The 12,992-nt window shown below is 41.7% G+C and overlaps 1 protein-coding gene across 3 annotated transcripts in view; it reads left to right on the forward strand.

Moving 5' to 3' along the window:
• SIK2 (salt inducible kinase 2) overlaps positions 1–12,992 on the forward strand; it is a 132,685-nt gene that overhangs the window by 107,804 nt on the left and 11,889 nt on the right. For all 3 annotated transcript variants that reach the window (XM_012095438.5, XM_012095440.5, XM_012095439.5), the window contains exons 8-9: positions 925–1,077; positions 7,753–7,917. In XM_012095438.5, the coding sequence (XP_011950828.2) occupies positions 925–1,077; positions 7,753–7,917 (318 nt within the window). The remainder of the gene's footprint in view (positions 1–924; positions 1,078–7,752; positions 7,918–12,992) is intronic.

Consider the following 12,992-nt stretch of genomic DNA (forward strand, 5'->3'; position numbering starts at 1 on the left):
CTGCATGCGAGCTGCCCTGCACAGCACCTATGCAGCCTGTCACGGGGAACTAGAAGCCAAAGGAGCCTCTGTTTTTCTTTTCCATTAGCATCGTTGGAGAGCTGGCCAGCCAGGGATGTGAAAAATTGGGAAGCAACTTTTATTTTCAAGGTTTCACGAGGGTGGGACTGCAAAAACAAGAGGAAAAAATTACCTAAGAATGGAGACACAGCGTCTCTCAACCTAGTGTCCAAATGTCATTCTCCAGCCCAAAATAATCACCAGAAATTTCCCCAAAGACTTTAATCATTGACTTCAGGGTTAGCAATGCTTGGGCTTGTGTCGAGGCTGTGGAATTAGAGCCTGTGGGCTCAGGTTGCTAACCAACCTTAGAGCCTGGTTACAGCCATGAGATGGGACCACAGTGACAGCACTGGGGAATGTCTGCATGAGACAGTGATGGCGTTTTCTCTGAGTGCAGAAAAATAAATGGATCCAATTAATGTAAAAGGACCAGTCAAGTCATTCAGAGGTATCACCCTTTATACAATTAATGAAGTTATCTGTCTTCTATTCTGAATTCTGGAATATCTTTCATTTTGAGTCATACTTTGCTTGTTACTCTTTTTTTTTTTTAAGAACACATGATATCTTCCCTCCCTTATTTATTTATTTATTTACTTATTTTAGCCAGACTCCTTGCATTCTGTTTTTTAATTAGTTTATTTTTTTATTGAAGGATAATTGCTTTACAGAATTTTGTTGTTTTCTATCAAACCTCAACATGAATCAGCCATAGGTATACATATATTCCCTTATGTTTTTTATTTTATTGAAGATTAGTTGATTTATAATGTTGTGTTTTCCCCTCCTTTTTTAGAAAGGTGTAAATCACTGAATTGGTTTTTATGGTTCTCTGCCTTTGGCACTGGTTTTCTCTTGCAGGCTTTGCAGAACAAGAGCTATAACCACTTTGCTGCCATTTATTACTTGTTGGTGGAGCGCCTGAAATCACACAGGAGCAGTTTTCCTGTGGAGCAGAGACTTGATGCCCGCCAGCGTCGGCCGAGCACCATCGCGGAACAAACAGTTGCCAAGGTAACAGCCTATTAGCCAATAGTCTTATCGGTGCGAATGCCTGTTCAGACGTTTGACACGTTTTCCGAGGTGTAGTACAAAGGGCTAGGATTTCATCCTCTCCACCTTGTTTCTCTGTAAAGTTTCTGTCTGTCATTTACTAGGTTCTCAAACATTTTACCATCTTCCTATTTGTAAGGGTTTAATTTTATTTCAGACAGTTTTTTTTTTCTTTAAGAGGCTTCTCTCTCTTTTTTAAAACCATTCATTTATGTTGAGAATTAATGTAACGAGTCTGTACATTCAATTTCACTTAATAATTTTTATTGCAGATTTACTGTGAAAGCTTCACTTATTAGGCACTACAGGGAAGATGTATAAAACGTACCCTCAGGACGTATAAACGTGCCCTCAGAGTCATTACATTATAGAAGCAAAATAAGACAACATCATGACTAGCAATCCTTCAAAAATAATGCAAAGGCAAAATTTAGAAGATGCTATGAATGTCATCATTTTGAACTTGTGTAGATGTGTGATAGAGAGAACGTTTTTTAGAAAAAGGGCAAAGGAGAGAGAGATACATCTGATCGGGCAAGGCTTTGTGGGAGAGACGGCATTTAAGATAGAACCTCACAGCTGTTCAGGAGAGGCAGTAGCTAGAGGCATTACACGTAGACAGAAGCAGTGTGAGCAGAAGTACTCGAGTGGGCCCGTGTAGACTTGTCCCGATTAATTCACTTGAATTGAAGAATAGGGAAATGAAAGAGTCGGAGTGGTTAAGTTGAAGCCATGCTGTGAAAGGATTGAATGCCAAGGTACAGGACAGAGTTGTTGTTCAGTCACTCAGTCGTGTCCAGCTCTTTGCGACCCCGTGGACTGCAGCACTCCAGGCTTCCTTGTCCTTCACCAACTCCCAGAGCTTGCTCAAACTCACATCCATTGAGTCGGTGATACCATCCAACCATCTCATCCTCTGTCGTCCCCTTCTCCTCCTGCCCTCAATCTTTCCCAGCATCAGGGTCTTTTCTAATGAGTCGGCTCTTCTCATCAGGTGGCCAAAGTATTTGGTGCTTCAGCTTCAGTTTACTAATAATTCAGGAAGAAATGAGGAACTGCTAAAGACTATTAAGCAAAAAAAGTGATAAAGTTATATTGCACTTTAAGCTAAGCAATCTGCTAACATTGTGAAGGACAGACTGGATAGGGGAGAGAAGAAATTTGGAGCACGCTGTTAGATGATTATAGTTGATGAGAAATACTGAAGACCAAACTAACGTGATGCCAGTGGAAGTAGGCAGGAAGGGCGAGCATAAGGAGCACTCCCAGGTGGGCCCTGGCTGAACTCAGCCCTGGTCTGGAGAGGCAGCCCAGCATGGTGGTCTCTGGAGCACATCCCAGATTCTGCCATTTCCTACTGTGCACCTTAAAAAAGTTACCTGAGGTCTTTCTGTGCCTCGGTTTCTCAAGCTTTAAAATGGGAATAATTATAAGATGCTGGGACATTTAAATTAGTAAATAATTGTTCAGCACATAGTAATAAATAATGTAGGGGAGGAAGGGACAAGGAGAGGCGGCTCCATTGTTGAGCCCAAGGCTGAGGGAGTCACAGTGGTGGCGACTCAGCTGATGGGGAAGAATGGACCTGGGTCCCCAGAGAGAGGCTGGCGCTCAGACTGGGAGAACTGGGAGATGGCCTATACAGATCATTCACACGATCTTTCAGGATTTCCATCGACTTCTGTGAGTACCGTGTTTAAAGTGGGAGTAAGAACAAAAGAGGTTTCACTTTGTATTTCTTGTTTGGCAGTCCTACAAAATTTATAGAATTATAATAGAATCTTGCATTGACTTCTCCAGAGTATGTGAAAAAGAAACCCAAGGAAATTGAAATCTTCTTGATTTTAATAGGCAAATGATATGCTTTGTTATGCATACTTTAATAACTCAAATAATGTGAATATTGAGACTAACGTGAGTAAAATCATGTATCACCAAAGTTCCAGATATTTGGGTTGAAGTATCTCTGAGCACTTGTAATCCTTCAAAGTGGAGCAGTATTGCCTTCAAGATAGAGGCGGGGACAAAATGAGAATTCCAAATTTGGGGCAGCAATAGGGAAATGGAGGTGACCCTTCCCTCTTGAGAACGCTGCAGCAGGAAAATAAGAAGCAGGGAAGCCCCACACTGAGCAGCTGCCCTCCCAGGCCTCTGTTCTTCCGAGATGTTACACAAGTGAGGGTTACATAAACGACCCCTCCAAGCACACGCGTCTGTTATTGCACATGACTTCCTTTTCACAGCTAAATTTGACGCAAGTTCCTTCGATCTCAAGTTGTATTTCATTTGGCTTGAGGTTCAGATGTATTAGCATAGCTTCTTCTATTTGATAATTACTTTTTATTACCGAGCACCCCATGAGTTCTTTTCATTGTATGCATTGACCTAAATTATCATAGAAAGCTATTTCCTGTGACTTGAAATGTATCTAAAGAGTATGAGTCCTGTCTGAGTGCTGAGCAGCAGGCACTAGGTTGAAGTTCTCCCTTTCCTATGAGACTGCGTTCTCATGTTTAGTGTTGAACTTGTTAAAAAATAGATTTCTCTGTTTTGGTGAATATAAATATGCTTAAAGTTTTCGTAGAGCCTCTCCCCTTGAATTCTTTGATGTTCTGCTCTCTTTTTAAAGAAGTGGCAGATCGTGTATTCCTTGATGGAGCGATAGAAACCGTGGAGGTCACAGGATCCCATTGCAGGGGTCACGTGAGCGGTACAGTCAGGCAGAGCTTGGGCTCCATACCGAGCTGAGTGACGTCAGCAAGTCAGCATCTCTGAGCTCCAGTGTCCTTAACTATAGAATGAAAACAGCAGTACTTACTTACTTCACAAGTTTCCTACAAAGATGAACTTGGTTAATTGATTCCAGCGGTTCTGTTCAGATAGAACACTTATGTGCCAGACACAGTGCCAGCCCATCCTGATTTCATAGGTGCCCAGAAAACAGTCTCTGTGAATTTATGGTGTAGTGATAAACAGCCCATGATTACTACTTAGAAAACAGTGAGATTCCCATCTTAGATGGATTGAGGGTACTTATATTTGCCACATAATATACAGGAAACATGACATCTAACTGACTGTTTAAAAACATGCCTTTTTATTGTGAATTCTCTCTACTAGTTTTCAGCCGTCCTTCAGGAGCACTAAAGATTTTTTCCCATAGGAGAAAGCATTTTCATTTTAATGGTGCTGGAAAGCATAAAATCAGAAAGAGATTCAAGATAATAAATATGTGATCTTAAAAGTTATTGCAGTTAGTGGACCTGGTCATTATTTATGACCACTCTTTTTAAAAAATTTTATTACAGTATAATTAACTTACAGTGTTGTGTTAATTTCTGCTATACAGAAAAGTGACTCAGTTATACACATATATTCCTTTCCATTGTGGTTTATCCTAGGATATTGAACCTAGTTCCCTTGTTATTTATCCATTCTGAATGTAAGAGTTTGCATCTACAGTCTGCACACTCCCAGCCCACCCCTCCTGCAAACCCCTCTCCCATAATAACCACAAGTCTGTCCTGTGCGTCTGAGCCTCTCTCCGTTTCCTGGATAGCTTCATTTGTGCCGTGTTTTAGATTCCACGTATAAGTGATGTCGCACGGTGTTTGCCTTTCTCTTTCTAGCTTCCTTCACTTTATCATGATAATCTCCAGTTCCATCCACGTTGCTGCACATGGCATTATTTCACTTTTTCTGGCTGAGTGGTATTCCACTGTGTGTATGTAACATCTTCTTTATCCATCTGTCTGTCAGTGGACATTTAGAATGTCTCCATGTCTTGGCTGTTGTATGTGGTGCTGCTGTGAACATAGAGGTGTGTGTATCTTTTTGAATTATAGTTGTTGTTTTTTTTTTCTTTTTTGGATATACACCCAGAAGTGGGATTGCGGGATCATATGGTAATACTATTTTTAGTTTTCTGAGGAACTTCCACACTGTTTTCCATAGTGGCTGCACCAGCTTACTCTCCCACCAATAGTATATGACGATTCCTTTTTCTCTGCACTCTCTCCAGCATTTATTTGTAGACTTTTTGTTTGTGTTAGTCACTCAGTCGTGTCCAACTCTGCAACGTTATGGACTGTAGCCCACCAGGCCCCTCTGTCCATGGGATTTCCAGGCAAGAATACTGGAGTGGGTTGCCATTTCCTTCCCCAAGGGATCGTCCTGATCCAGGGATCAAACCCTGGTCTCCTGCATTGCAGGCAGGTTCTTTACTGTCTGAGCCACCAGAGAAGACTTTTTAATGACAGCCAGTTCTGACCAGTGTGAGGTGGCATCTCCTTGTAGTTTTCATTTGCATTTCTCTAATAATTAATCTTTTCATGTGCCAATCGTGTTTATGGCCACTCTTGAAGAAATGGGTAATATCTGCTTGCTTGAGATATTAATCAACCATCTATTTATTATAATAGCATATTATTTAGTTCAGTTCTTAGTTTTGGGCATGCTGTTTGAATACTCATACTATAACTTGTACCAAAAAGATTTATTTAATTCCATGATTCCAAGAATCCTAAAAAGCAGACCTCTAAATCTGTCATTGTATTTCCTATGAAGTGATTGTCACAATAAAATGTGGTACGTTTCTGTCCTTACCAAGTTCACGGTAAGCTGTTGTAGTCCAGGTTGGATGTTTAAGTTGCCAAGAAAAATGTGCTATGCTTGACCTGGCCCAGCACAATCCTGCCATTTAAAAAGTCACAGCTAACAAGAGGCAGGAAGTGAGAAGAACACCCTATCCTAGTTGTCATGTTGGGGTCTCATTTCCAGCTCAGTGTCTATAGGTAATGCTTTGCCCTAATAAGAAGGAGCAGTCAAGTAAATTTAGGAAACAGAAATCAAAAGTTTAGCTTTATCCTTTGATTTAAAAGACAATGATAAGAACAGGTAGAATATATCAAATAGACTTTATTAGGAAGTTTAATTTTTACATTGTGGCTAAAACAGTTAATTTAAATTAGTAATGCTGGAAAGGGGGGGATAAAATGTTTAGTTTCAAAAGTGACCTGAGGAGCAGTGATAGAAGAAAAGCTATTTCTTTATCATGCTCAGAATGTATATAGTGCATTTTCTTTTTTTTTTTTAGCATCCATATAATACCAACACTTTACTATTGCTATATTTTATTCTTTATTTCATGCAGTATATCTAATGATGTTAATGTTGGAATATAAAGCATACTCTATATTCAAAGTATATTCAAGGCTAAAGTATATTTCTAACATACTCCCCATTATTGAAAACCATCAGTCTGAAATTTTAACTGAGAACCGTCAGGTAGTATCTGAGAACAAAAGTGTATATTCATTTTGCAGTCTAATTCCTATATTAAATTGTGTCATCATCTGAGACTTTAGAAAGAAGGAGAAAGGAGGAATCAACATTACTGAGTGAAGAACTTGACACGTTGCCTGTTACAATCCTAGCTTCACTGTGTAGTAGATATTATGCCCTTTAAAGGAGGTGAAGAAAATAAGATTAAAAGAGTTTAGGTAACTGATTAAGTTCACACAATTAGTAAGTGATGGAGCCAGAAATCAAACCCAGGTCTTGGGAAGGGAAAAGCTAGCACCATACCATTCTGTTCCTTTTCATTTGTTTGAATTTAAAACTCACCATCCTGTATCTCCTGGAGTGATAATGGCAGAAAAAATATAGGCCATTCCTCTGCCTTTTAGAAACTGGTATGATGATTGTTCCCTCTGATGTTTTGCAATGTCTGTTATATTCAAAAGAGATCTAAGAAATTATTCTGCCAGTTTTAAAGAGATGGGGAGGAAAGGATTACCCAACAGTGTCATCTTCCCAGTCATTCCATACCATTGTTATAAAGGAAAATCTCTTTTAAATGATTTTTCAAAGGAAGAGTTTGTAATACTTGTTTACTTAGAGGGTTTAATGGAGGAGACATGGAGAATGGACTTTCTAGAGTAGGCTGACTTTATGAACATAACTTGCTCAGCAGTAAGCATCTCTGTTTCTGCTGGACAAACAGGCTGTGTTTAGTCTGCACCTCTCCTTCAGAGAAGGAAATTCCTGCCCCAGCCAAGTAGCTGCTGCTTCTCTCTTCTTCCTCTTCACACACATCCTTGCCAAGAAATACGTACCGTCTCAACCCACACCCCACCAAAAAACAGAAAGATGCAGGCAGATAGCCCTTATTGCAGTGCACTTTGCGTTCCGGTTAGTTGTGTGCGTATCTGTCTCTGGTTCCATTTTGAGCTCCTGCTCCTTGAGACTGGGACTGTTCTATGCTTCTTTGTATCTTTCCAGAGTAATATATTTAAGGATATGGATGATACATGTTTGTTGAATTGGAAAAAAAGAACATCCTTACCTTCCTTGAAAAGACTAGCTTTCTTGTCATAACCGTGAAACTTATGCACCTCGCCGTGGAACAGGAACGAACTTCCATACAGCCTGTCTCAGAATGATGGCAGAGACTGCTTCAGATGGATACCTCTACCTGTACATACTTCATCACACCTTTTCTGGAGTTTCCAACAAATCACTGGTTATCCTTTCATTGCACCAGAAAGAATCGTCTTATTTCAAGGGATTTGTACATTTATGTATATAGAGAGAGGATTAATGTTCCCGAACTTTCCATTCTTGCCCTATTTACAGGCGCAGACTGTGGGGCTCCCAGTGACCGTGCATTCACCCAGCGTGCGAGCGATGCGGTCTGCCCTTCTCCCACAGGCATCCACCGTGGACGCCTTCGCCTTTCCCACATCTGGCTGTCAGGCAGAGGCAGCGTTCATGGAGGAAGAGTGTGTCGACACTCCAAAGGTACGCACGTGTTTGAGAGACTCCGAGCTTGCAGGTTGGCTGGAGCCGGCAGCTGGGTCCGCAGACGTTGTACTTTGGCTTAGCTGAACTCTGTCATTTCTTCAAGGCACTCAGGAGTGTTGTTTTTGTGCGGAAGACCTGAGGAACGTGTCCAGGGAGGACCTCGGCTCCCTCTCCATCTTGTCTTCACCACGATTATGTAACTCGTCAGAACTCACGTGTACTTTTCAGAATCTTTCTTCCTTCTGTTTCCTTAACCAATCTCTTCTCACAAGTTCTAGATCCCTCATAGGTTTTGAATTTTTTTAAGCCAACTGTAATTCTGAAAACAAAAACGTAACTATTGTGCTGACTTGGGCTTTGCCTGTTACTATGGCCCTTCCTCTGCATGTGCTGCAGCTACAAAATGATGAGCCTTTTTTGTTCAACTAAATATCTCTGTGTCCAGTTTGAACACACCTAAAGGAGATAAGTTTATTCTGGTGTGCTGTATAAAGTTGGCCTTTAGTACATGGACGATGATAGCTTCTCTCATTTCATGGATGTTTGTTGTTGTTTAGTTGCTAAGTCGTGTCCTGACTCCTTTGTGACCCCTTGGACTGTAGCCCGCCAGGCTTCTCTGTCCATGGAATTTCCCAGGCAAGAATAGTGGAGTGGGATGCCATTTCCTTCTCCAGGGGATCTACCCGACCCAGGGATCAAACCCTGGTCTCGGGCTTGGTAGATAGATTCTTTAGCACTGAGCCAGCTGGGAAGCCCAGTGGATATTTATTCCACTTCTTATTTGTTTTATATACTTAGCATCAAGTGATATACTGAAGATCACATTAATGGGCAGGTCTTAGAGCATGTTTAAAATAGACTCATTTCTTCTCTGGCTGTGTGAACTTGGACAAAATGACTGATTTCTTTGAACTTACATTCTATCTTGTAAAACGAGGATACCAACTTTATGAGACTGTTGTGAGGATTAATTTAGAGACTGTGTATGAGAGTCTAGGCAAATTGTAGATACTCAATAAATATTGGTTTCCTGTCTTTTAGCCTCATTAGGTAATAAAAAGATGACTCAGACATTAATTCTGCCTCAAAGCCTGTAGTCTAGCAGAAGAGACATGCTGCATAACTAACAGCAGTGATGCCGAGAACTGAATAAATTGATACGTAACCAGTCCCTTAGAGAGACAAAAATCAAAACGCTGCAAGACTAGGAGACAGTTCCAGTTTAATCAGTAATGTCTTTGGTTTAACTGTCAGAGCTGGGAATTAAGAGACAAGATCAGGATAGATGGCAACGAGGGTGTGCTGGCTCTCTCAGCGGAGGGGAAAGGTCAGGAAAGCCCTGTCCCTGCAGGTCAGAGCCGGAGCTCAGCATGGCTGAGGGAGCAGGCCTATGAAGGGGAGTCGTACAAAATAAAGACAAATAGCCTGCCTTGAATGGCAAAGCCAAGGGATAGACTCTCTCTAGTCTGAGGCTCTCAGCATGGGGGCATGTTTCAGTATTATCAGGAGAGTTTTTCTCAGATGGACTTCTCCAGGAAACAACTGAAGATTTTTTGATAAGGAAGCACCATGATCCATGTTGTACTTCAGAAATAATCTTAGAAATGTCCATAGCCTACCTTGAGTGGGAGAGATTCTGGTGACAAGGACAGTGGAAGGCTAGAGCGTGTGTCAGGGGAGACTGATAAGGGACTGCGCTACATGGTGCCCGTGAAACTGGACAGGAGGCGATGGTATAAACGAGATTGCACAGATAAAACTGATAGGCTGTTAGAAGTCCAAACCAAGGACAGCATTATGAGCCCTGCGGATCAGGAAGGTGAATGCCATTTTCAGAAACAGAGGTAGAGCTGATTCGGAAGTTAAGTAATGAGTTCAGCTAGAGCGTAATCAAGGCAACCTGAAGCTAGGCTGCTGCGTTCCCGACCACGAGGAGTTAGCGTCTGTGTCCCGGAGGACAAGGCCGCTTCCTGTGGACAGTCTGTTTCCTCTGCCTGCGGTTGCCTAGCATGTTCAGATCCTCATAAACTGCTGTTACATTCCCACCCGGAAATTTAGACATAAATTGGGACAACGTGATTCATTTATTTTTAAAATCTAATTCCCTTGAAAAAATTAAAATGCAGTGTGCTGAAAGCTCGGCTGTAAGGGCATCAGGCCCGAAACACAGATTGGGCACTGTCTGCCGTATTATATAGGGCAGGCTATTTTTAAAGCTTGTGATTGTTACCGTAACCAGGAAACAGACAGGAAATGAATGATTTTGTGAAAGATATAGACAGAAGCTAGATGGCATATTTGCATTTGTAGGAAGAGCAATGCCACGCTGGAACCGGCCACCCACACTGACAGGGCCACCCTGGCGCCCGGCCAGGCCGTAGCCTTCTGCCGCCTTGTTCGTGGGGCGTTTCAGCCGTGTCAGCGGTGCTCTCTGCGCCTCTTGCCTCCCAGCACCTCTCTCTCTGGGCCCATAAATAAGCGCACACGCAAAACCTTCCGACGGATGCCAGCCCTTTGTTGCTGGTCTGGCTTCGCCTCCCTCACTCTAGTGCCTGTTTGTCGTCTCGAAGATGCCGAGTAACTGATGTGTTGCCCCGTCGTTTCTGCTCGCAATTGGTGGCAGGCACCGTGCCTCTCAGAGGTTTCACCTCTCTTTCCCTCCCGGAAGTTTTCAACTTCACCTTAAAACTGTCAGTAAAATCCTTCAGGGAGTCTGTGTGGAAACATAGGTTTGGGATTGCTGCAAAAGATAGCACCTTTCTGAGATAGTCATCCAACTCTGAGCAGTCACCACGAGCCCCGGGAAGCACAGAGGCCCATACAGGGGCAGAGCAAGCCTGAAGGGTTAGTCTTTCTCTTTTGAGAGTTTTTGGGGGATAACGGACTTTACACACACATACCCACAGATACTTTTAACATTTTATTAGAGGTTATAATAAAAGAATTTTCCAAGTTACCATCTTCATAGCTGGAGAGTGGAAGGAAACTGTGAAACTGTGAAGTAGAGCTGTTCCACCTCTATTGACATTTTAAATATTTTAATTATAAAGGTAGCACATGAAAGGCAGAGTCTAAAAAGGATCATCAAAAACCTTTAATAGTTTTAACCTCTAAGACTTAGTCAAGGGGAGAAATTACTCTGAATTTGAACTTTTTAATTTGTAATGAAAAAACATCAATCAGAATCACAAACAGAAAATTCAGAGAGGGATAAAGGAAAAAATTAACTTACTCATAATCCCCCTACCCAAAACAAAGGTAAGCCCATTTTTGACATGTTTCCTTAGAGCATGTTATAGATGGATAGATAGATGGATGGGTGGATGGATGAGTATAGGGTGACTCAGCACGTAGGTAGTCTTGTTAAAACAAAATCTTATTCTATTATATATAATTTCAAACCTGCCTTTACATAAAATATCATGGGCATTTTTTTTTCCATACCATGAAATCATCTTTGAAAGCATGGGTTATATTTAACAACTGCCTTATATTAGATGTACCCTTATTTAACTACTTGCCTATTTTTAGATACCAAGTACTTTAATTTTTTTTGCTGCCTTATATATGCTTCAGGGATGTGAATATCCTTGTGTCTAAATTTTTGACTAGCTTTGATTATTTCCTGAGGATAAATTTCCAGAATTGGGGTTATCCAGTTCTTTCCTTCCTTACCTGGTTATTTGTTTATTTTAATTTGCCTCAAGATGGTAAAAGTGCTTTAAAAGAAAATGTTGCTTTTTTCTCATACTTTAAACAATTTTCTTGTTATAAAGTATTATCTTCAGTCAAGAAATGATGATAATATATACAATGCTTTAGTTATCCCTCCTGGAAAACTTTACTCTCATTTTACAAGTGGGAGAAAAATGAGCCTTATAGAAGTTAAACAACTTTCCAATAAGAGCTGAGGTTTAATCCTCTTCAGTATATGCCAAACTTGCCAGGCACTTAAGATATGAATTAAATAAGGCATGTTCCAGCCTCCAGACTCACTGGCTAGTACTATGTATTAGTCTGCTGTGTTAGCACAGGCTGCCATGCAGAATGCTACAAGCTGGGTGGCTTAGACAACAGAAATTTATTTTCGTAATAGTTCTTGGAGGCTGGAAGTCCAGGATCAAGGTTGTAGCCAGTATGATTTCTGGTAAGGGCTCTTCCTGGCTGGTCGAGGGCCGCCTTCTCATGTCCTTCCATGGGCTTTCCTCTATGCTCTCGTATATATAGAAAGAGTTTTCTAGGGTCTCTTTGTGTAAGGACACTAATCCTACCAGATCAGGGCCCCACCCTTAGGACCTGATTTAATTACATTTCTCTAGAGACTCCATCTCCAAATACAGTCACCCTGGGGTTACGGCTTCAGTGTGTGAGTTTAAGGGGAGATGCAAACATTCAGTCTGTAACAGTCTACCAATCTCCTGTACTAGAACCTTGTATTTGTGGTAAGCTCAGGGGTGTTATTAGTTACGGGTAGAGTTTGTGAGGATCTGACTCCTGCGTGTATGCTGCCTACTGCATGTGAGGTCTCTTATCAGAAGTGAGGTGATTGATCGAGTTTAAGGAAAGACAAAAGCTCTTTATTGGGAAATGTACCTTTCACTCACACTGTGTTTTGAAGTCCTGTCCTCAAAAGGAAACACTCATCTGGGGAAGAGGGAAGGGGGGCCTGACTGCTGCTGGCCAGCATTCAGAGCTGTTGTTTCCTGGTGCCATGATCCGTCTCGGTCTAGGAAAAGAGCATCTGTCATCCTTCACTTTGAACGACCACTTGTCACTTTAAAACCTTGTAGTGCATTAGCCGCCTTATCCTAGTAATGGCTCCAGCCCCAGAACAGTTTTTTTATGGAATAACTGTCCCCTCCCCCAAGCAAACAGCCATCTGAGTCACCCAAGTCTCCTTCTCCAAATAAAGGGCCTTGCAGCGCCTCCAGAGTGGTTGCCATAAGAGGAAAGTTGCCTGCGTCTGGTACGGTCAATTCCACATCCCCTCTCACATACATGAGCCTCTCCTGCTTCCAGAGGAAACAATAGCTCTCGCGGGTGTATTCCAGGTGAAAGTGCTGCTGGGAATG

The sequence above is a fragment of the Ovis aries genome, chromosome 15 (genome assembly GCF_016772045.2).
Source record: "Ovis aries strain OAR_USU_Benz2616 breed Rambouillet chromosome 15, ARS-UI_Ramb_v3.0, whole genome shotgun sequence".
Classification (NCBI taxonomy): Eukaryota; Metazoa; Chordata; class Mammalia; order Artiodactyla; family Bovidae; genus Ovis; species Ovis aries.